This window comes from Nyctibius grandis, chromosome 2, assembly GCF_013368605.1.
Source record: "Nyctibius grandis isolate bNycGra1 chromosome 2, bNycGra1.pri, whole genome shotgun sequence".
Classification (NCBI taxonomy): domain Eukaryota; kingdom Metazoa; phylum Chordata; class Aves; order Nyctibiiformes; family Nyctibiidae; genus Nyctibius; species Nyctibius grandis.
Genome location: NC_090659.1, coordinates 115,431,359 through 115,455,721, shown reverse-complemented (window position 1 = coordinate 115,455,721; position 24,363 = coordinate 115,431,359). Strand labels below are relative to the sequence as shown.

At 45.4% G+C, this 24,363-nt stretch overlaps 2 protein-coding genes across 5 annotated transcripts in view; both read right to left on the bottom strand.

Moving 5' to 3' along the window:
- Nucleotides 1-9,546: 9,546 nt before the first annotated feature.
- GPR83 (G protein-coupled receptor 83) lies at nt 9,547-13,223 on the bottom strand. The gene is made up of 4 exons (XM_068395230.1): nt 12,837-13,223; nt 11,703-11,828; nt 10,956-11,089; nt 9,547-10,171 (listed from the first exon to the last, which is right to left on the bottom strand). The coding sequence occupies exons 1-4, from the start codon at nt 13,221-13,223 to the stop codon at nt 9,547-9,549; spliced, it is 1,272 nt and encodes a 423-aa protein (XP_068251331.1).
- Nucleotides 13,224-17,252: 4,029 nt separating this feature from the next.
- The window catches only part of MRE11 (MRE11 homolog, double strand break repair nuclease), a 24,007-nt gene continuing 16,896 nt past the window's right edge, over nt 17,253-24,363 (bottom strand). For all 4 annotated transcript variants that reach the window (XM_068425572.1, XM_068425573.1, XM_068425574.1 and 1 more), the window contains 4 exons: nt 20,852-20,907; nt 20,305-20,372; nt 19,841-19,919; nt 17,253-18,684 (listed from right to left, as the gene is read on the bottom strand). In XM_068425572.1, the coding sequence (XP_068281673.1) occupies nt 18,634-18,684; nt 19,841-19,919; nt 20,305-20,372; nt 20,852-20,907 (254 nt within the window). In that variant the 3' untranslated portion in view covers nt 17,253-18,633. The remainder of the gene's footprint in view (nt 18,685-19,840; nt 19,920-20,304; nt 20,373-20,851; nt 20,908-24,363) is intronic.

Genomic DNA, 24,363 nt, shown 5'->3' with positions numbered 1-24,363 from the left:
ATGTCCAAGAGCTGTATAGCTTCATCCAACTGTTGCTGAGCTCAGCATGCGCTCCCAGTGCAGTATTTTGACTTCACAAAAGTATCCTGCATCTTGGAGCAAGCTGGGGAGTCTCTGCTTTCACAAAGCAGACAAGTCCGTAGCTGGCAAAGATGCTAGGGTCTTGCACTGCGGTCCATTATATCTTCTATGCAGGACATATAGACAGACTGTTTTAATCGTGGTCTACCCAAAATGCACCAAAAAACATCTTGAAGTTTCACATTCATTATGCAAATGTTTAAGACTCTCAGTCTTAAATGATGGGGGTGAGTAACTGCTCTCTCTTTGTGGTACCAAAATGTAGACAACAGTATCAACTTTTATTAAGTGCTTTAAGCTCCAGAGATAAAAATCACATTTGTATTAGCTAGTAGTGGCTAGTTAAATACATTCATTAAGGAAATTAGGAGAAGGTTTATACTTCTCAGAAAACTCTCATTTTGAAATCTCTAGAAGCTCCCAGTATTTTTCCCATAAGAGCAGTGGAACTAAAGATAGTTTGGAGATGGTGTCTGATACCCTTGGAAAATGCCTGTAAAACAATGGCATTAACGTTTCTGAAGTTCCAGGAAACTGCTATATTTTTAGCAGCCCTCTTCTCATCTCCATCAACTGACAGCGGCGGCAGCAGCGACTTGAGGTTAGTGCGGGGGCAAGGGCGACATCGGGCTTAACCAGGCGGTTTTTCGTACTCTGGGCCCCCCCTGAGCCCCCCGCGAGCATCAGCCCCGAGCTGCTTCCTCCTGACCCCGGACCCGGAGGTTCCCGGCAACGAATCAGGAGAGGAGGGGGCGTAGCCGGAGGCACCGCGGGCAATTTAAGCGATTTAAACGCTCCACCTCCTGTTATCGGTTGATAAAGAGCCTCCTGGAGGACAGGGACTAGTCCCTGCCCAGAAGGGAGAGGGAGACTCAGCTGTGACTGTGTGAGTCAGCAGTGACTGGGTGTGTCCCAGGGCAGGAGAGGCTCCTCCAGGGCAGGAGAGGCTGCAGTTGTTTGCAGCTCGTTGGGGAGGGCACTGACTCCCTCCCAGTGCACAAGGCGAGGAAGGTGCCAAGGAGCTGTGAACCAGGGGTGGCACCAACAGGTATTTCCCAGTTCAGTGGAAGAACAATGGTATCTACCCGGTGGAAGAAGACCAAAATGGATGTGGGAACCCAGACAGAGCTCCCACGGAAGGAGGCGATGGTGCAGGTTGCGGGCTGCAGGGAATGCTACACCGTCTCTGTGGTGTCAGGGGGCTGTGTGCACTGTGAGCAGGTAGATGATCTGCTCGGCCGAGTGGCACAGCTGCAAAGCCAGGTTGAAAGGCTTCAAGCCAAAGTAGAAAGGCTTAGGAGCATTCGGGAGGCTGAAATGGAGATAGACTGGTGGAGCCAGGCTCTGCCCTCCCTGCAACAAAAATGGGAGCACCTGCCGGAGAGCTCCCAGGATCGAGGGACCCCTGTACTCTGCCCCTCTCAGGTGGAAAACGATAACCTAGAGGAGAGGAGTGAGTGGAGGCAAGTCTATGGCCGTGGCAAAAGGCGAGTGCCCTCCTTGCCTACCTTGCCTCCACAGGTGCCTCTGAGCAATAGATATGAAGCCCTAGTGGAATACAGCCGGTCCAATGGGGATGTGGTGGAGAGGCAACCTATATCAGAGGTCCCACCACAGTCAGAAAAACCTGACAGGCGTATAGCTACCTCCTCCACAAAACCTCAGGATTTCTTTTCCCCTGAATGCTATTCAGAATAGCACAAGCTGCCAAATGCAGCCTGGCAGCATCTTTGTTCCCTTTCAAGGTCTCTGCATAATTCTACATGTAGAAAATGAATAAAACACTAGGAACAGTGTTAGAAACAGATAATTAACATTCATGAATTCATAGAACTTCTAAGTTAATTTTCTTAGGCCTGTTATGATCTTTTTCAAGGAAACAGAAAAATAAGAAAACTGTTTTGTCAATACAAATAATTTGACTTTTGAACAGTAAATAGACAGCACTCTTTAAATCATGAAAGTTGCAGAGCCAACCACTCAAAGTCTTAACTCAAAGCATTAACTTTACCTATGTGACCTTAATTGAGTTCCCTTATTCATATGACAGATGACAGGTCCTGCATGTGGGTAGGGGCAATCCCAAGCACAAATACAGGCTGGGTGGAAAATGGATTGAGAGCAGCCCTGAGGAGAAGGACTTGGGGGTGATGGTTGACGAGAAGCTCAACATGAGCCGGCAATGTGCGCTTGCAGCCCAGAAGGCCAACCGTATCCTGGGCTGCATCAAAGGAAGCGTGGCCAGCAGGTCGAGGGAGGGGATTCTGCCCCTCTACTCTGCTGTCGTGAGACCCCACGTGCAGTGCTGTGTCCAGCTCTGGGGCCCCCAACATAAGAAGGACATGGAGCTCTTGGAGCGAGTCCGGAGGAGGGCCACAAAGATGATGAGAGGGCTGGAGCACCTCTCCTATGAAGACAGGTTGAGAGAGTTGGGGCTGTTCAGCCTGGAGAAGAGAAGGCTCTGGGGAGACCTTCTAGCAGCCTTCTAGTACCTGAAGGGGGCCTCCAGGAAAGCTGGAGAGGGGCTTTATACAAGGGCATGGAGTGATAGGACGACGGGGAATGGTTTTAAACTGAAAGAGGGTAGATTTAGGTGAGATATTAGGAAGAAATTGTTGACTGTGAGGGTAGTGACACACTGGCACAGGTTGCCCAGAGAAGCTGTGGATGCCCCCTTCCTGGCAGTGTTGAAGGCCAGGTTGGATGGGGCTTTGAGCAACCTGGTCTAGTGGAAGGTGTCCCTGGCTGTGGCAGGGGGGTTGGAACTAGATGATCTTCAAGGTCCCTTCCAACACAAACCATTCTATGATTCTATGACACATTCTCCAAATGTAATTCGTTTTTCCACAGAACTCCTGTGCTCAGGCTATGTGGATCTCCTGAAATGAGGATATGTTCAGTGCCTCGCGCACTCTTTGTTACCCAGCAGACACCACTCTGCCATGTTCACAGTCTGCTCCAGAGGCACGTCTGTGAGAACTCCAGAGGAAACAACTGAGCTAGGTTTAAAAGAATGACCTATATTGATATCCAAGGACATGACTGATAGCAGTCAAACCGGTGAACTCTGGGGAGCACACTAGCCCAGGACCAGAGAGCTATGCTCTGGTAAAGCTGTCAGCAGAAGACCTGTGGTGTGATGACAGCAGGATGGCTACAAGGTCACACCACATCATCTGTACCATTGCACTACCTTCACCCCAACAGAAGGACATTCTGCATCTATAACGACACTGAAAATGAGGGAAAAAACAGCAGGTCTTGCCTAAGACTTATGGAAGCAGAAGCAGGCAAGATTTTGAGGGAAAAAATAACAATAATAATTGTTGTTTCTTAAAGAGTATAAAACACCAGTCCAAAATCCAGTTCATTGTTGTCAACCAAAAGGAAACCAAAAGATGTAATGAGGAATCTGTAGCCAGCATCCCTTGAGCTCTGTGTCACACAGGAGTGAGCCTGGCCAGGCCACCCAGACACACAGGTCTTGGTGCTTCTGAGGACATGGGTATGAGGGTGGGAGTCAGAAGAATCGACTTGCTTAGAAAGTCAGATAAAAGCAAATGACCTCCCGTTTCCATAATGCCTCACGTTGAGCTGTGATCCACTCTATTCCCAGGGGGGAAAGAAGAAAAGCCTCCCAACAGCATGATCCTTACCATGCTCCAGAGCAACCAGTCCATTCTCACACCAAAGTCCCCCACAGGCTCGTTCTTGCAGATCTGTTTTTCTAAGGCTAGCTACTAAACCACCAGTCTGATGGCTGTTTCAAAGCACTGTACAAGACCAAAAATCAAAAGGTAGCAAGAGGTCCAGCTGCATCAGGCAAACACATGCAGAAGGGAAAAGGAAAGAAGATAATCTCCACCCTGTACACGTATCTCATTTTCTCATCCCTCAGACCATCCCTTCACGCTCAACCAAGGAGGCATCTGAATGCTGTGTATGCACCAATGGCTGTATTTACATTTTAAAAGAACCTGCTGGTTTGCCACAGAGCTGGGGTAGAATGACAAAATACCCATGAAGCCTGAATGCTCAATTTAAATTGCCCAGGATGTGATGTGTTTGGAATAGTTTGCATCATACTGCACTTTGTGTGCTCAGAGCACAACCCCCACTGATTTCAGCAGCACCAGTGAATGCAAAATATTTCTCCAGAATCCCAAATCAGACATGAAGAAAATGAAAAATAGCTAATTAAGAAACACTCATCAGAAATCGCCTTGTACCATGTTAAGCAATTTGTAGCACAGTGTATTACGTACTGTTATCAAGGGCACCATTTCTAGTGCTTTATGATGGGCTTGTCCTTCTCTTGCGTACTTCTGTCCTATTCTATCTAAAACTCGTACTTCTGCTGGCCCCTGGCCACTGGTTCATCCCTAGACCTGGCTGTTCAGGTTTACTGTCCAATCTGCCTCTTCTTTTCTTTTTACCAGGTCCACCCCTCTTGTCCTCTGTAATTAAACCAAACAGCTTCAGCACTCCTTACACCCGCTCTGTGCCCAGATCTAGCATTGGTCAGAGCCTGGAGGAGAAAGGTTCTCCACCCAGCACAGGATCCAGAGCTGTAACTGCAGAAGCCCTCCTTAGACCCACCTGGAACAAACATCGCTGTGACTGGGCATTTGAGGACCTTGTCTACTGGACTTATGGCAAGTTTCTACATATGTAGCTCTTCAAAGGATGATAATGGCACCCAGAGAAGGTGAATCTTAAGATGGCCAAAGGATAACTTCAGCTTCAGAAAGAACATCTTACTGAGTTCAGACCATGAGCTCCTGGTCCCAGACAAAGCTAAATACAAGGATCTAGCTGCAGGATCTGTTATAACATATGTATATGTTTGAAAGTAACTGCACCAGAGTCACTGAAAGGGAAAAAAAAAGAACTCTGACGTAAAACATGGCTCAGTCCAAATCGTTCTGGCTTGGCAAAGCTGTATTAAAGAGTTGGGTAGGCAAAGCATCACTTGAGGCTCACCTCTGCCGCCAGTCTGTTCATCAGTTCCAATCAACGATTAGCCTCCAACCTCTCTCACACCAAAAGCTCCCTCAGATGGAGCTCCCAGTACATCCAGCAAGCCCAGTAGGACCAAGGTCCATATAGAAATCATAGTGTTTTCCCAGGAGTCCCCAGAATGATGGGAAGACAGCTGATGCAAGAGCTGTGATGGCAGCATATCCTTCTCCAGCAGGGGAACTTGGAGACTTTTTGCCCTCACAGTTTTAGGCCCTTAGGTGTCTGGTCAGTCTTCTGCTTGGGGGATGCGCAGAGTGTAAACTGCCTGTGTTTGATGACGAATATCACAAATCAAGGACATGATTCAGACAAAACTCTGAAAACACTCTGAAAGCAATGATTTATTAATGAAAGCAGCTCTGTGGAGAAAGACCTGGGAGTTCTGGTGGACAAGATCACCATGAGCCAACAATGTGCCCTTGTGGCCAGGAAGGCCAATGGTATCCTGGGGTGCATTAGGAAGAGTGTGGCCAGCAGGTTGAGGGAGGTTCTCCTCCACCTCTACACAGCTTTAGTGAGGCCACACTTGGAGTACTGTGTCCAGTTCTGGGCCCCCTAGTTCAAGAAAAATAAGGAACTACTGGAGAGAGACCAGTGGAGGGCTACAGAGATGATCAGAGGAGTGGAGCATCTCTCTTACAAGGAGAGGCTGAGGGAGCTGGGTCTGTTTAGCCTGGAGAAGAGAAGACTGAGGGAGGACCTTATCAATACTTACAAATACCTTAGGGGCAGGTGTCAAGGGGATGGGGTCAGACGCTTCTCAGTGGTGACCAGTGACAGGATAAGGGGCAACGGGCACAAACTGAAATATGGGAAGTTCCATCTCAACATGTGGAAAAACTTCTTTACTTTGAGGGTGACAGAGCACTGGAACAGGCTGCCCAGGGAGGTTGTGGAGTCTCCTTCTCTGGAGATATTCAAAACCCACCTGGATGCGACCCTGTGCAATGTGCTGTAGGGGAACCTGCTTTGGCAGGGGGTTGGACTAGATGATCTCCAGAGGTCCCTTCCAACCCTAACCATTCTGTGATTCTGTGAAAAAAGAAAAAAAGAAAAGATGTGACAGAAAAAAATAAAGCACTAAAGCATAAAAAGATGAATCCAAAATGCGAAAGAAAATTTTTTCCTCTCCTTCGGTAAGACTGACAACAGCAGAATCATACTTTGAAAATGCCTTGCTTTAGTTTTTTGAGGAGTACAGAAGTCTGCCTGGAAACCTACTTTGTGACTTCCTCTCTCAAGTCATTCATGACCAAACAGAGAAAAAAATCCTGTAAAATATTGGATACGAAGATTTGAAACATTGCCTTTCCCTAAGGGCAGACTCTTAAAAAAAAACAACCCACAAGTAGACCACGTTTTCCATACCTGAAGCCAGGTGACTCTATAGGTAAACCCAACCGTAGCCTTGATCATTTGCTTCCTTGAGTGAAGAAAGGAAGCTTTTGGGAAGAGTCTCTTGATCTGCTCTCCCTCTCCTCCTTGTGCCCCAGACAGGGAAGGTCTTCTGTTCATTCCTAGCTTAAGCTGAGTGAAGCCATTCCAGAAATCCAAGTAAAGAAAGATCTTTATTAATGAATACAAAATAACAAATGTGTAGCCTTCAAAATGGTTTTGTTCAACATTTACAAAACCTGTGACAAAATTAAGGTGGGAAGAAGATGGCGTTGGCCCCCTGTATCTCCTTTCTTCACGCCATCCCCTTCCTTTGTGTCCTATCTCTGCGTCTCTTCTTCCTCCTGTTGCCATCACATGCTCCCTCCCCTCTCAGCTTCCTCCTCACAGGTCTTCTCCCCCCTCTTTGTTACCAGTGAGTGAACACTTGCTGCTAGAAACCACACATAAACACAGACTGTTTTTCTTTTGACCGGGGGAACCAAATGTAGTATCTAGTTTGTTGCTTTATCCCTTGCCCATATGTGCACGCACACATTTTTCCTCTCCTGGAGAAATATTTTAGTTTCTGGGAGAAATGTTTAAATAGTTAAAAAGTGATAAGGATGACTACAAGGGGTTATGAGGGACTCCGGAATTCAATTGGAGCTGCATAATTACAAGGAAGGTAGAGGCAAAGGGAAAAATGAAAGGATAATGTCCACTGAATGGACTTTGGACAGGATGGGCTAACTTCCCAAACTCTCATGAAGAGGGTTTTCCAACACTACCAGCTTCCTCTCTCTCTTGCAGAGCAGAAATAGGCTGAGGTCCATGCTTCTCTCACACGCTTTGGCACATAAATTCAAATCTTCTTATACTGAACATACAGGTCAGATCTTGCGCAACTGAAATCAGGGAATGGGTCTGATTTACAGCAGTTCAGAGTATGTCCAAGGTTACTGCAGTTCTAAAAATACCCCATCACCACTTTATTCTTTTAAGTGCATAGTATTAGATTTTTAGGTACTCAGCATTCCCAAAGGTTTATTTGCTGGTAAAGAGTTGGGATGTGCTGTCACTGGACTGGGGAGCATGGTTCACAGGATCTGCGTGTTTGGGATCTCCAGGAGAAGAGAAGAGAAGAGAAGAGAAGAGAATAGAATAGAATAGAATAGAATAGAATAGAATAGAATAGAATAGAATAGAATAATTTTAGTTGGAAGGGACCTACAATGATCACCTAGTCCAAGTGCCCGACCACTGCAGGGCTGACATGTTGCATGTGTTAAAGGAGAAAATGGGACTTGGCTTAAGGGGTCAAAGCAGGCAGGAGGAAAGGTTTGATTCTGTGTATCAGTGATACAAGTACTCTGACTCGTGTGGCCTTGACAAAGGGTAGTAAAATAGCACTGGATTCAAAGTGAGAGACTGATAACACCTTGTGAAAGGACAGGCTAGCTGCAAGGAGTGGTAGGCATTTCAGTCTCTTTAAATACTCAGGTGTGAAAGACGTGCACAAGGCTTAAAATTATGTCAGAAATGTAAGTTTATTACAGGATACTGGGAAAAACAATTTATCTTTTTTTTCCATTTATCTTTTTTTTCCATTTATAAAAAGATTTTTCTCACTTCATTGCTGGCTGCTGCAAGTTGAATGTGGAATGGGGGACCCTGTGTGACATTCAAGCTAATTTCCACAGCACAGGGAGAGTTATTGCTTTCCTGTGCAATACAAGGTACAATTTTTGGAATGTCCATTTTTTTGTTATTTAAAATCATATTTTCTTCTGCTAAGAACATTAAGTTCTGCAAACTACTCCAGACAGCTGCAGTCACATGAATTTTCTGAGCCGCCCCAAGAAGGACACATCTCACTCATCTTTAATTGGACCAAAATTGTGCAATCACCAGAAGATATCTTGCAGAGAATATTCCACTTTTATTAGTTGCTATCACAGGTAGCATCTGTTCTCTCAAAGCAGTTCATTTGTGAACTGATTCCAGAGAGCTAACATCTTAGTTGGGATGAAATGTCCCAAATGTCTGATCTGAGAAGTACCCAGGTGCTTTACAGGATAGGAGAGCAACATTCAAAGACAAATTAAAAAGTCAAACTGTAGGATCCTTTAGTTGCCACCTGACAAGAATGCAAATATGCTCTGATCAAAAGGTCCTAGTTCAAACTCAGGGTAGTGTTTAATTACCTGTTCTCCAACTCTCGATGGTATGTCCAACATTCTCCAAAGTAGCTTTTTGGGGTTTAGTTCTCTATTTGAAGAAAAGCTTTCTGAATATTCATGACTTTATCTTAGGAAAGAAAAATCCTGTGTGATCTAGCACTAGCAGCAGATGCTGAGCTAAAAGGTTGGTGTTCACCATCTACTTATGCAAAGAATAGGCATCCACTTTTCTTCAACTCTACCTTAGAAAAAGTGCCTGCGATGTAAGGGACTCCTCTATTTATCAATGTCCATCTTACCCTCCACTTCTCTGAGGGTATTTCCACAAAAAAATGGATTTGTGAAATATATTTGTTCATTCATTCTGAACAGGTCTTGACTTTTCAGACCTCAGTTCAGAAGGGATGCCTTCCTACCCAGTTGCACTGGATCTAAGCCAGCAACCTAAAGGTCTACATCTTGACCATTTCCATGTTGCTATGAGGAGACTTAGAAAAACAGGAGGGATGTGATTAGACTGTTGCTTTAGTGTTTAAGTACCAGCAAAACACACACACACAGTGCCAGCGGTAAAAAGGCTTAGTCACACAGATAACAGTGATATATGTGCAGAGAATCCCGTCCTGCAAGACAACCCAAAGTCAACTTGACAAAGAGAGTTCCTTCGTGGGAAGAGTTTGCTTTCTTCCCTTTAGGGGCTCCACACCGTTATCATCAGCCTACATCAAACATACAGCTCTTTCATACTACCTCCTGCAGAACCTCCTTCTTGGTTTTATCACGTGTGGTTGCACAGTCCCTACGTGGGTCAGAGCTCCACATCTTCCCATCATTTTAGCTCTAGCCAAATCTATGTGCATCCTTACAGATTTTCCAGGGCCACCGTTCAGCTCACAGCTACTATCGGTTCAACTGCAGAGATGTCTGTCTTTCCTGACTGGATGTTGAAGGCTGATGGAAGGACATGGGAGGCCTGCAACCTCTTGAAGTTACCGTTTTCTGGCCAAGCCAGTCGGTAGGATGGGACTGTGGAAGGAAGCCTCTGTTCTGTGTGCCCAGGAGGTTTTCTGCACATGTTGAGCAAAGCCTTCAGTTCTGATCGGAAGCTGTCATTGAGCCAGCAGTAGATGAAGGGGTTGTAGCAGGTGCTGCTCATCGCAAACCAATGAAAGGTGAAGTACAGGGCATTGTTGGTGCTGATGGTCTGGCTGGAGAGAAGGACGACGTAGCAATTCAAGGGGAACCAGCAGACTGCAAAGAGGATGACAACAAGCATCAGCATCTTTATGGTCTTCTTATTCTTTTTGCGAAGGGCAAAGTACTGCTCAGTGGTGACGTCCCCAATGACATTGCGCAGCCAGAGTTTCTTGGCCACTGTCATGTAGGCAGCAGAGATGATCAGAAGGGGCAGGACATAGAGCAAAATGAAGGTTGTTAAGTCGAGGTACTTCCAAAAGAGGTCAGCAGGCTCAGGGAAATCCGGCAGACACAGGCACCGGGTAACCTCCTCACTGCAAGTGGAAACACCGGACAGGGGCTGAGAGCATATATGGCCAGGCACCGCGGGAGAAGTACATCAGAAACAAGGAGACAGGTGGGAGAGGACTCCTGCCATACAGCCTGGAGGCAGACCCTTCGTTTATGCACATGTGTCACAGTGGAGCTCTGCCATCAAAGGATTTGAGCCATGGAGCAGCCTTTCAGCAATGTGGTGGTAATTTCTCGTGGGCATTCACGACCTTATGATAATTTTATTAATTTCATCAATTACAAAATTTCCAGCTGCACAGAAGCAGGTTTTTGTTCTCTGTCCTTTGGCAAACAGAAACACAGTCTCTGCATATGTTAAGGACCTTTCCCTCACTAAAGCACTTTCCAAATATCAAGGTTCATGACAGCACTTTATGGAACAAGCAGCTGAGGCAGATCTATTCACTTTCCCAGGACTAAAGAGTAGATTAAAACCTGTTAGGTTTTAGGTTTTTCCCCATTTCTGCTCTGCCCAAACAGGTCAGATTGGTACATTGTGTAAAATACCAGTGTATAGAGATAGAGGGTCCAGGCCAGATCCTCTAACTTCTTAGCCTATTTCATGTGATTAGTGTGAGAGAATAAATTATTTAAAATAATCAAAAATAGAAACAGGACAGGATATCAGCCATTGCAATATAGACTAGATCCATATTTGGCTGACCCCGATGTAAGTTCAGGGCTTTCAGTAGAAGATGCCAAAGTATGACCATGGAGAGCTTGGCCTCCAGGAAGACTGTGGAGGAAAGCAAAGCGGGTCCTTACCTGTATTCAAAAGTAAAGAGTTTTTGGTAGATAGCATGTGGTAGGGAAAAACAAGTTGCCATGATCCAGATTACAGAGATGTAGATAACACCTTTTGTAGTAGATATGCGAGGTTTCAGAGGGTGCATTATAATCTGTGCAAAATAAATCAATATTCAGGCTTATGTCATTTCAGGAAATAATTACATCTTTTCTTCATATAATCTTCCAGCCTTAAATCTATTACTTAATGTGGAAATTCAGCATGCAAGCAGTACTGTCTTCACCCAGCTCCCATTGACTGGAAGCTGTACATGAAAGCCTGATTTTTTCCTCCAAGGAAATGGGTAAAATCAGATCCCAGTCCTACCCTTTCATTTCAGTATTTGCATCTAGGTGGGGAGAACTTGGTACCAGTGGGTCTTTCAGATGTGTTCATTGCCAGGTTCAATTTACTTAATAGCAAAAAAAAAAAAGGGCAGGGGTGCCCACAGGAATTCCTATCAGGATCTTGGACTTTCTCCTCATTTGAGAGCTACTGGGTTACTCACCGCAGAAAAGCTCCCATTCCCCAGTTGGAAGCGATCGCAAGGCGATGGACACCTCCCACCTCCCACCTTGCTATTCTTTCCATCTGGCAGCAAGAACTGCTCCCCTACCCTGTCAGCTCCTCATGCACCTTACATGAATCTGGGAGTTGAGAAGGACATGGCATCATCCTTTCTCATTTTAATTACACCCCGTCTGTCTGCTTCAGAGAGCTCTCACCTGGTGCCTGTCCACCGCAATGGCTGTGAGGGTCAAGGCAGAGACGTGGAGGGAGCAGTACTGCACAAACCTACTGACGTGGCACATCCCCTTCCCGAATATCCAGGTACTGTTCACAAACCGAGCCTAAAACCAGAATATCATTAGTTTTGTGCACCCACACACATCTCCACATGCTTATAGATATCTGAGACACCTCCAGTACATAATTCCTTGTGCTATGTAAAAGATATTTTTAAAATAGCAGGTTCTTTGTATAATTGTATAATTTTCTGGCTGCTGAACCCTGAAGAGGCAGGCTAGTGCTGCCCAGTGGCCCAGCAATGTCCTCCAGGACAACACAGCAGAGCAGTACCAAAGATGGTTGTTCTGTTTCACTCACAGTGTGTCCTTCTGTAGTCTAACTCTTGAGTCAGTACATTCATTTTTCCCTTTTCAGCCCTCCTTACAGGCTAGGGCTGACCTGTACACCTTATCTTGCTTCAGAGCAAACTACAGCTTTTCAACACAGCTTGTAAAATGATGCATTAACCTTTTTTTTCAAGAGGTTCATAGTATTACCTTGGAAATACTTCAGAGAAGGGGAAAAAAAAAAAAAGAAGACCAGATACTACAAAACGCTAAGTAATCACTGTGAGGCTATTATAGAATAATAGAATCATAGAATCATTTTGGTTGGAAAGGAACTTTAAGATAATCGAGTCCAACCGTTAACCCAGCACTGCCAAGTCCACCACTGAACCATGACCCTAAGCACCACATCTACACGTCTTTTAAATACCTCCAGGGATGGTGACTCCACCACTTCCCTGGGCAGCCTGTTCCAATGCCTGACAACCCTTTCAGTGAAGAAATCTTTCCTGATATCCAATCTAAACCTCCCCTGGCAGTTTTATCATTATTGTCCAAGTACTGTCAGGGCCGCTTTTAACAAATGGGTAATTTCAGATCTTCAACTAGATAACAGGAATTAGAGCAGAAAAAGACACGTGGAGTTTTCCAAAGATAACTCCAATCGCTGTAATTTGGACTGGACAGGTACAAGACATTCATGCACTGCCTATAGCAGCATAGAGAAGAAAAGGCCACCAAAGTAATTATGAAGCCTTTATGATATCTCTGCCCCAGTCTTACCAGTGTGAAAGGCATGTTGAGGAGCGTGATCATGATATCGGCTACGGCCAGGTTCACAATGAACAAGCCGGTGGCACAGTGCATGCGTTTGGTCTTGATGACGACATGACAGACCAGGATGTTGCCGAAGAGGGAGAAGACGATGATGAAGGAATACGCCGTAACGAGCAGGGCTTTCACCGTGATGCTCTGCGACTCCGCTCCATACCGGCTCCTGCCCACGAAGCTCTGCCAGTCAGCTAGGCTTTCATTATCCCAGGAAAAGAAACCCGAGATGTTCGGGATTACAAAAGGCTCCTCCAGACTCCCATTGAGGGGCAGCTTTCCTGGGGTCACAAAGGCATTAACCAAGTCGGAGAGGGAGAGCCAGACAAACCAGGACAACATCTCTGAAACGCCGCTCTGCTCCTCCAATTTGGAAACAGCTCGTTTGCGAGCGAGCAGAGCTCACGCCGTGTGCCGGGAGAACCGTCCTCCCCTCACTCAGCCCAGGCGCGCCCGGGGGCTGCGAACGTGCTCCTGCCTCCGGCAGCGTGCTGCTCTCCTGCTCGGCTCGCCGCGACTTCGGCTCCTTCAGCCAGCTTTATACCCGACACAAGCTCCGAACCAGGGTCTTCTGCAGCCATCGGGCTGCATCACGTTATTTCTGCTCTGACACGCTGCTTCTCCACGCAGTCATACTCCCCCAGGCGCTACTCCAAGATAAGCACATCTGTGAGAAAGGCAAATCAATCTCTCCAGTCTTCAGCATCCTTTTCCTCTCCCAGCAGCCCAGCTCATGCAAATTCTGGGCTGTTTATAAGCCAGCAGCATGTGCAGCAGCTCTGCTCTCTTCCAGGACACAGTTCAAATCTAAGCTCCATTCTAGAGGTGTGGCAGGCAAGTTTCAGCCTATTTCACAGCACGACACTTACTAGCATAGAATAGGGGGGTAACAGATGAACTGTGAACAAAAAGCTGACTTACTGTACTTACAGTATTTTTCCAAAGACTTTTTTTTCCCTCAGAGAGACAGAGAAATACTTATGCTTTCCCTTGGCAGGGATTTCCTCTTGGCCAAGGGAATAAATTTTGATGTGAAACTGTGCTTTCTAGGGTTTGTAGAAATACAGAGGTAGTTACAAAGAGGTGATTAGATGGGACAGAGGATGGGGAGGGACGTCCCAGCCCAGTGAGTCCAGTATCCAAAGCAACAGGCAGCCGTACGCTGGCCATAAGCACTAGCGAGACAGCAGCATGTGTGTTCCCTGTTCCTTCCCCCCCAAAACAGCGTAGGAAATCTAAAATCAGTATCAGGAGACCAAGAGCCACAAATCCTGCACAGCACAGAAAGACATGCCCCTCCATGAGTGCACATGTAAGGTGCTGCCCCTCTGCTGGGGACAGATCTGCTTGGGTGGTGTCACCTAACCCCAGCCAGAGCAGGTTTTGTACATAAAAGGCTTTATTTAACCATCAATTAAAAGACCATTATCTGAAAAGCTTGTATTATAAGCTGGTCACTCAGTGGTGAAAGCAACAGTTCCAGAAGTTGTGACTCCCCCAGTGAACCCCTCAGGCTGCTTTCTCCTCACTGCTGCTTGGGAGCTGAACGCAGCAGGACAGGCGGCATGGCCGACCCACAGCGCTCCTCTGCAAACTGCTGCCAGCAGCAATTTCTTCCACAAAATTCTCCAATTCGAGCTCTTTCAGTAGCTTGTCTGTCTCAGGGGAAACTTTCCAGCCAATTCGCTGGAGCTGCTAAGGTGGCAGTCACCTGCGACCATTCAGAGAGAAGAAAGAAATGTGTCCAGCTCAGAAGCCCTTGGCCAGTGAGGAAGCCCCCTGATCTGATGCTGCCAGGAAAACACAAATAGACTCGCAATATAACATGAAGGCCCAGGGAAAAGGCAGAATGCGGGATAGGGCAGTGTTCCGAGGTGGGTTTGGGGTGAGAACAGAGTGCTTGGTGGCATACATCCCTCTTCTTGCTGGGCTGCTCCAGCAGCTCCCAAATCCCCCTCCCTTTCAGTGCTGCTGGCCACTGCATAAGGGTATTCTCAGTTTTCTGACCCTCATGCTCCAGCTCTTATTCCTCCACATCTATCAGATCCTGCTCCCCTGTACTATGATCCATATTCCAGCAAAAATGATTAGTTTTGTCTATTTACTCCCCTTGATCTAATTCTTCATTTGTAGCAGGTACCCTTGCACGTGTAGCCGGAGCCACCATTGCCTTTGAAGACCAAGTGCTTCCAGGAGAGCAGGAGGCCTTCTCCTCACCTCCTCAGCCAGGCTGCTGGGGGAGGATGGGAATCTCCTCCCACATAGCCCAAGCCCACCCTCCTCCGAGCTGGACTCAGAATTTTGTGTTCCAAAGGAGGTGGTCCCACCACACACCAGGCAGGCCCACCCAAAATACCCACAAAGGATCATGGACAAAGCCCAGTGGAAGCTCCCTGGGTCATGTCGCTCCCATGTCACCCATCCCTTCTGGTTTAGTTTGTATTTAAACATACCCCAGTACGAACAGTTCACCTACGTCTGGTTGTTACTAGAGAACAGGCTGTAGTAAATTTGTCAGCTCGGTACCTGCTCCTGCTGACCTCATCCTTGCGCCACCTCCCCCAGCACCCGCTGGCAGCAAAGGAAGCAGCTGCACAAGAATGTCAGGATTTGCTGTGCTGCATCTGGTTTTTGTAAAAGGTATCTGTGAAATGATGCCATTTATAAAGTGAAAAGTATTTAGAAAATGTTTGAGATAGAGCTATACAGCTCATGAATTCAGGTAATCAAAAAAAAAGTCATCAAAAACATCTGTGCAATGTTTTGCATCTGTGCAATAGCACCCAACAAAATTATGATAAATTAGAAAATAAGCCTGGTGAAAAAAGAGGTTGAGAGGAATAAAGAAAAATCATGCAGAGACACTAAAAAATGCAATTTGGAAGCATTCAAAAAAAGCAATAGTGCCTTTTTTTCTTTTTAAATACACAGTGTGCATCCCTCCACCCCGCAATTTCCCTGAGAACCATCTTTCTCTCACTACTGTGGCTTTGCTGAGTTTTTGAGCTTCCTTGGGGCAGGTGGATTGGCAGCTACATGAGTGAGAACTGCTTTTCAAAAACTATCCAGTGTGATCTCTGAGAAATAACATTGATTTTCTGAGCATCTCACCCCCCCATATAACAAATCACATTAACGATTAGAAGTATCTGTTTATAGCACAGTCTTTCTACACACACCAGGTTACATTTTCTCCCCCGAAGTGAAGGACGCCAACTTTATCTTCTATACAAGACAATTCGAGAACTGCTGCAGTTTAACACTGTAAACAAAGCCGCTGTGATTTTGACAGCTGACTGAAAAAAAATTGTGAAAAAGGTAGAAAGATGCTTTGATACGATTCCTATTAATGCTACGTACTTTGCTAAAATCTTCGCCTAGGATGTGCCTGCAACATTGAAAGATAGAGTCCCCTTAAGACCTCAGTGAAACAATAAACTAGACAATATAAGTCTTTATAGCAAAACAGGTTTAATTTGGTGTGGCGGGTTGACCTTGGGGGGTTGCCAGGTGCCCACCAAGCCACTCACTCCCCATCCTTATCAGGACAGGGGAGGAAATTAGATGAAAAACTCATGGATCGAGCTAAAGGCAGTTTAATGGAAAAAAAGCAAAGGTTGTGCGTGAAAGCAAAGAATAAAAAGAAGATTCGTTCTTTATGTCCCCTCAGCAGGCAACGTCCAGCCACCTCAGTACATGTAGTGGCTGCTTCAGAAGATAAATGCCTTAATAACAAATGTAGTCCCTGCCTTCTCCTTTCCTTCAGCTTTTATTGCTGAGCACAACGTCACACGGTACGGGATATCTCTGTGGTCAGTTGGGGTCAGCTGTCCTGTCAGTTGTCTCTATCCTAATGCAATTTACAAGAGACTTCATTGTTTCTAGTGACTGAGAAAATCGGAAGTGTTTCCTAAGCAAAATGAAATAAATAACTCCTTGGCTATGTGTGACTGTGCACTTTACAGTGATGGGGGTACTTCCATTATATACACGTAGTTCCATTATATGTATGTCCCCTCCCAAACTCTTGCCCACCCCAGCCTACTGGCCTTTGCATCGGCATTGGAGAGCCAGCCTTGATGCTGTGGAGCACTGCTCTGCGGTAGCCCAAATGGTGTGGTACCAACACCCTTCTAGCTACAATCGCAGAGCACAGCACTACATGGGCTGCGAGGGGGGAGAGTTAACTCCACCCCAGCCAGACCCAATACATGCGGATAGCAACATAAAACAGCAAAGGGTTTTAAAAATGTCAATCCCTCAGATTCAATGTAGTCCATACAACTGACATTCAGGATTTACTTAACAGAAATAGTTTATTTAAAAAAAAAAAAATTCTAAACCCTCACCTTGAAGGGTATTTACAGCAGCTTTTTAATTGCATAGGTAATATTATAGCTTTGACATGAAAGGAAAGAGCCAGACTACCAAATTATTTGCTGATACCTTAAGTGATCATACTGCTTTGTAAGTTGCTACTAAGCTCTACACCAGAAATTTGTAGGTCTTGATCATTTTTATGGAAGTATTCAGGAAGCTCAAGGCCATTTAGGTTCCCTGCTACAGCATACATGCAGGCAAAGTAACAAGTCACGTTCAGTGAGCGCCAGAGAAACACAACTGCCCAATCCTGTTTCTTTGAAGGAGAAAGTAAAACTGCAAAGGCATGGCTGCAGCTACTCAATGTATGTAGTGCTTCCCTGACATGCTGGGGCGTTAGCTGATGAACTCTTCCAGCCTTTCCCTTGATTAGCTCTAATGGCCAGAGCTTTAGAACAGCACTTTTTGGGGAGCGGGGTGTACTGAGGTGTAAAGAGAAAAGAAGGAATAGGTGTAGGTCTCAGGTCCTTCAACAGGAGTGGTTCCCCCACTGTGAGTAGAATACTGTATTTTAAAAGCCTCATTTGGCGAACATTTGGAAAACTGATGACATTTTAGGAGGGTTACTGAAGCAGTGGGCTGAGGAAAGAGATACCTGAAAAATGCCAACTAAGAAAAAGGTAAGAGGCAATGTCCTGCCCATTACTAGTTCAACTGCTTTATTCTTCAAGCAGCATTCCCCGTGAAGCTGTAAGGTTCTAGCCCTTACATCTTAGTTACAGGGTAAAAGCTGACAACCCAATTCAATCTGAAGTCTTTGGCACTTCTTGAATTACAGAGCAGAATTCATCTCCATATACTATGACATTTAATGACAGTACAATAGTGGGTTTAGTTGTCCTAGTAGAGTTGAAAGTATTAGGACATTTTCCAGCTTCAATACTGAAAACTGTATTTTTGGGTCAAACTACTACTCTTCAAAGTTTTCAACTGTGCCCGTAGAAAATTGTAAGTAAGTACAAGTTTCATTACGCTGACTGACTCCGTGTCCGTCTCCGTACTTGCATACTACTATAAATTTACTCCTCTGCAAAATTCAAGCCCATGAGATGGAGCTTTCTATAAAACATATGACTGTTATTTACATTATCAACCCAGAAAGAAAACAGGCTTTTTAGAAAAAACTTGCAGTTTCAGGCAGTACTTCAGAATATTAGACACTCTAGTCTAATGCATCATGCAACGCAACACCCAAATTATACCAAATTTGGTATCACTGAAAAAAAAACCCCAAACCAAAAACATTTCATAGAAGTGAAAACTGAAGGCAAGCCATCATTTACAGAGAAATGTCATAAAGAGAACGCCTTGCAAACTGCTTTCCATTTTCTTCACTAACTTTAACAGTCTCTCTTGCACAGCGAGCCAGAAATCACTTAGTTCTTCTTGATGTTGCAGAACGTTGGAATGGATCAAATTCATCCTGCAATTTGTAAACAGATACGCATTACTAGAACCAGCATGCATTCTCAGTCATTAAAAAAAAAAAGTCACCTTTAGATTAAACTAGGAACCTGGTCACATTGTTCCATGTTTTCTGACAGACGTGTTTTTGTTGGTTTTGATGTGAGAGATTATCCAGCGATTTAAAAGTCCAAATCACAAATGTGCAGAGAATAGAAACTGAGTTTACATCAATATGATCAGAACAGCTACTTTGAAAAGAGGAACAATCTATATTTCAGGTGTGACCTAGGAAAATGTTATCATTGTGAGCAGCACATACCTCAGTGAAGTTATGTCCATATACATATCACACCATAATTTACTGAGATTTGCATGAATCAAAAATACTGTTTCTTTTTGCATGTTCAAGCAAACATGTAGTTTTGTATTTCAGGTACAAGAAGAATAGAGAGTGCAGTGGAGAGAAGGGGCAAGAATATAACATTTTCTCTGACGTAGCCAACATCTGACATTGTTAAGGCCAGGATCCTGACTGCACGTGACATGCTGCTAGCCTGTGAAAACAAACTGCACAGTGCCTGACAGTACGATGTGTACTCTATTCAGTGCAAAACTGTGAATAAAGTTCTACTTGTTTAATTATGGAAGAAACCATTTCCTAGCAGTTCGAACATATACTGCAAGAACAGACATCTTAAACTTGAAGATAGTGTTTTATTTTTTTTTAAAGTGTATTTACATAATTTGCAACAATAAAATGCCCTGGAAAATAGCCATTTTTAAAAGCAAAAAAAATAAAGTTCTTCCTTTTTACAAGAAAAAAATACATGAACAAATGAAAGGACATAGCCAAGCAGCAGAAGAGATTACGATTACTTTCTTCCTCAGGCAAAATAACCTATTCCACGCATTTCAGGAATGACAATTAACTGATTAAGAACTGAAGGGAAAAAGGACTGAATATTTTCCTGAGGTCCCTTCTAGCCTTATTTTTGATGATTACGTATATATTCTAATTAAAGCTGGTTGTAATAATCTAGCCCTGTTAGTGTGGGGGGGAGGAAAAACACCCTCAATTTTACTGTAAAGTGCTTTATTCAAATAGCTATAAAACAGTAAGCTATAGAAACTTACATGAAATAAAAGAAAAAAAAAAACACTATATACCATACCTCATCTGACTCAAAATCAACTCCTTTCGGTGTTTGGCTTTGTGAACCTCTTTTTCGAAGTGAAGATGTAGTTGACAACCTTCAAACATACAAAGAGGAAAAAAAAGCATCAGCATGTTCTCAATTACCAGCCATTCCAATAACTGTCCCTTCAACTTAGACGTGGACCACCAACACAGAAGATTAAGAATGAACAGAAATAACAATAGTAGAACTATTCAAATTCTCAAACTAACATATTAATTCTAAAGCTCTGTCCTAGCTTATCCCAATCAGTAGACCAATTTATTGTTATAGAAAAATCATCCACATTAATAGGCAAAAATTTATATAAATTCTCTAAGTGGTGTTATGACTTTCTTAAAAATTTGTTTTTTCAGGTAGTGGATCAGACCCTGGACTCTGCTGATTGTCAATCAGAAATAAGGCAGTCGTGGTAGCATTCATTGAGCAAACACACCGACCTTTGATTTACTTTGGAAGAAGGAGCAATAGAAACGTCTTCTAGATCGGAATCATCATCTATAATATCCTGAAAAAAAAATATAATTTATAAAGCTTTTTCACAGAATTTATTCTTACAGAGATATACCGCATAATACCACAGTACTATAGCATAGAACCTTTGGGGTTTTTTCCAACTATATACCTACTTAGTTAAAATATACACTTGACAGGCCTCCAGGCTAGAACTGTACAATGTACAAATACAGCACAAGTTTTGCTCTTCAGATCTTTGAACTTGCAGAACCCTCAAAAAATACTCATGTATAGACCCTCTGTATCTTGGACTATGGTCACCACTCAAACATGGTCTTTGTTTTTCTCAGACAAGCCTCATAACTAAAAAGGGTACAAAAGGTCTACAAATTAACATGCAGACACTTACTGCTGGAACTGACAGCTTGGGAACATCTGCTGATTAGGCTAACGTTTTGACCATATATTTATTTTTCAAATCAGAAGACAGCAAAAGGCAGTGCAACTTCACTTGTGCAAGATGCTTCTTACCTCAGAGTAAGATTTAGATGAATTCAAGGAGGGCTCTGGTTTCAAAGACTTAAAGGCTAGAATAAAACAGAATCAGAATCAACCAGGTTGGAAGAGACCTCAGGGATCATCGAGTCCAACCGTTGCCCTTACACCACCCTGTCAAATAGACCATGGCACTAAGTGCCATGTCCAGTCTTTTCTTAAACACAGCCAGAGATAGTGACTCCACCACCTCCCTGGGCAGCCCATTCCAATGTCTAATAACCCTTTCTGTAAAGAAATTCTTCCTGATGTCCAACCTGAACCTCCCCTGGCGAAGCTTGAGGCTGTGCCCTCTTGTCCTATCACTAGTCGATCAGCACCTCCAGGTCTCTTTCTGCCGGGCCGCTTTCTAACCACTCTTCCCCCAGCCTGTAGCGCTGCATGGGGTTGTTGTGGCTGAAGTGTAAGACCCGGCACTTGTTCTTGTTGAACCTCATGCCGTTGGTCTCGGCCCATCTATCTAACCTGTCCAAATCCCTCTGTAGGGCCTTCCTACCCTCCAGCAGATTGACACTGCCACCCAGCTTGGTGTCATCTGCAAATTTGCTGAGGGTGCACTCAATCCCTACGTCTAGATCATCTCTAAAGATATTGAACAGCACCGGCCCCAGAACTGAGCCCTGGGGAACACCGCTAGTGACCGGCCGCCAGTTGGACTTTGCCCCATTCACCACCACTCTCTGGGCTCGGCCATCCAGCCAGTTTTTAACCCATTTAAGAGTCCACCCATCCAAGCCCCGGGCAGCCAGTTTGTCCAGGAGGATGCTGTGGGAGACAGTGTCGAACGCCTTACTGAAGTCTAGATAGACTACATCCACAGCCCTGCCCTCATCTACTAAGCGGGTCACTTGGTCATAGAAGGAGACCAGGTTGGTCGAGCAGGACCTGCCTTTCATGAATCCATGTTGGCTGGCCCCGATGCCCCGATTGTCCTGCATGTGCCATGTAATGGCACTCAGGATGATCTGTTCCATCACCTTGCCTGGCACCGAGGTCAGGCTGACAGGCCTATAGTTCCCTGGATTGTCCTTCCGACCCTTCTTGTAGATGGGCGTTACATTTGCTAATTTCCAGTCAGCTGGAACTTCTCCAGTTAACCAGGACTGCCGGTAGATAATCGAGAGTGGTTTGGCAAGTTCATTTGCCAGTTCCTTCATTACTCTGGGGTGAATCCCATCCGGGCCCATAGCCTTGTGGGTGTCCAACTGGCACAGCAGGTCAGTAACCGTCTCCTCCTGGATCATGGGAGGTCCACACAGCCCCCAGTCCCTAACTTCAGGCTCTGGGGGTCGAGTCTCCTGAGGACAACCGGTCTTGACATTAAAGACCGAGGCAAAGAAGGCATTGAGCACCTCTGCCTTTTCCTCATCCCCTGACACTACACTACCCTCCTCATTCAGCAAGTGGTGGAGGCTCTCCTTGACCCTCCTTTTGCTGTTGATGTATTTGTAAAAGCTTTTTTTGTTGTCTTTGACTGTAGCAGCCAAATCAAGCTCTAATTGAGCTTTGGCCCTTCTAATCTTCTCCCTACACGACCTGGCCACGTCCCTATAGACCTCCCAAGTTACCCAACCCTTCTTCCAGAGCAAGTAGGTTCTCTTTTTTTCCTCAAGTTCTAGTCTAAGTTCCCTGTTTAACCAGGTCGGTCTTTTTCCCCAACGGCTTGCCTTCCTACAGACTGGGACAGCCTGCTCCTGAATATTTAGCAATTCCCTTTTGAAGCATGTCCAGCCTTCCTGGACTCCTTTGCCCTCCAGGACCGATTCCCAAGGGACTCGGTCCACCAGCCTCTTAAACAGGCTAAAGTCTGCCCGCCGGAAATCTAAGGCAGAAGTTCTACTCTTGCCCCTCCTTACTTCCCCCACTATCGAAAACTCTAACATTTCGTGGTCGCTACTCCCAAGACGGCCACCGACCCTCACATCTCCCACTAGTCCTTCTCTGTTCACAAACAACAGGTCAAGCAGGGCCCCTCCTCTAGTGGGCTCATTTACCACTTGCATGAGGAAGTTGTCCTCCACACATTCTAGGAACCTCCTAGATTGCTTCCTCTCTGCCATGTTGTATTTCCAGCAGACATCTGGCAAGTTGAAGTCGCCCACGAGTACAAGGGCTGGCGACCGGGCGGCTTCTGACAGCCGCTTGTAAAATGCCTCATCCGCCTGCTCATCCTGGTTGGGTGGTCTATAACAGACTCCCACCGTAATGTCCGCCCTGCCGACCTTCCCCTTGATCTTCACCCATAAACATTCAACCTTGTCATCCTCACCATCTTCCTCAATTTCAACACAGTCCAAGCACTCCCTAACATATAGCGCTACCCCACCGCCTCTCCTGCTTCGCCTGTCCCTCTTAAAGAGCTTATAGCCATCCATAGTTGCACTCCAGTCATGAGAGTCATCCCACCACGTTTCTGTGATGGCAACCACATCATAACCTTCCTGCTGTACAGTGGCTTCTAGCTCTTCCTGTTTGTTGCCCATACTGCGTGCATTGGTGTAAACGCACTTCAGCTGGGCTAGCGGCCTTGCCCCCAACGCAGGCCTGTCACCCCTAGGTTCATTTGTGGCTGCCCTGGTCTTATCCCCCTCCCCCATAGAACCTAGTTTAAAGACCTTTTAACCAGCCCTGCCAACTTATGGGCCATAACCCTTTTCCCCTTCTGACTCAGCTGTTCCCCATCCGGCATAAGCAGGCCCGGTGCCATGAAAGCCGCCCCGTGGTCAACGAACCCAAAATCTCACCTACGGCACCAGTCTCTTAGCCACATATTAATCTGTTGTACTTTCATAGTCTTTTTCCTATTTTCACCAAATACCAAAGGAATGGAAGAGAATATCACCTGCGCACCTACCCCCTTTACCAAACGCCCCAGGGCCCTGAAGTCCCTTTTGATTGCCCTGGGACTTCTCTCTTCAATCTCATCCCTACCCACCTGGAATACTAATAGTGGGTAGTAGTCAGAGGGCCTCACCAGTTGAGGAATCCTCCTGGCAACATCCCTTACCCGAGCCCCAGGGAGGCAGCAGACTTCCCTGTGAGTCGGGTCTGGCCTGCATATGGGGCCCTCCGTTCCCCTTAGCAGGGAGTCGCCTATAACAATTACTTTTCTTTTCTCCTTTTTGGAGCTGGTTGCAACCCTCTTACTCGGTTGCTTCTGTTCACGTAGTCCCGTAGAGGGTCTTTCACCTAGATTCATGTCTTCCTGACACTCAGGAAGACGCTCAGGCTCCAGCACCTCATACCTATTCTGCAGGGGGACGTGGGGAGGGGAGGAAGGTCGGGATGGGATTCACCTGCCACCCCGAGCAGGGACCTGCCTCCATTCAAACAAATGTAATACTTTTAAAGTGCTCACACAATAAAACATAAACAACATTATATCATTCTTTTTATTTAATACCTGCTTAGCATGCATTTCCTCTGCAAAATACCCTGTAAAACAAGCAAACAAAACCCCGCAAACCCAAACCAAAACATAAATTAAG

Excerpts from the sequence above, each read along its gene's own strand:
- GPR83 (XM_068395230.1), bottom strand. The coding sequence starts at position 13,223 with ATGTTGTCCTGGTTTGTCTGGCTCTCCCTCTCCGACTTGGTTAATGCC. Across the intron at positions 11,829-12,836 it reads TCAACATGCCTTTCACACTG|GCTCGGTTTGTGAACAGTAC; the intron begins GTAAGACTGGGG and ends TTCTGGTTTTAG. Across the intron at positions 11,090-11,702 it reads TTGCGGTGGACAGGCACCAG|ATTATAATGCACCCTCTGAA; the intron begins GTGAGAGCTCTC and ends TATTTTGCACAG.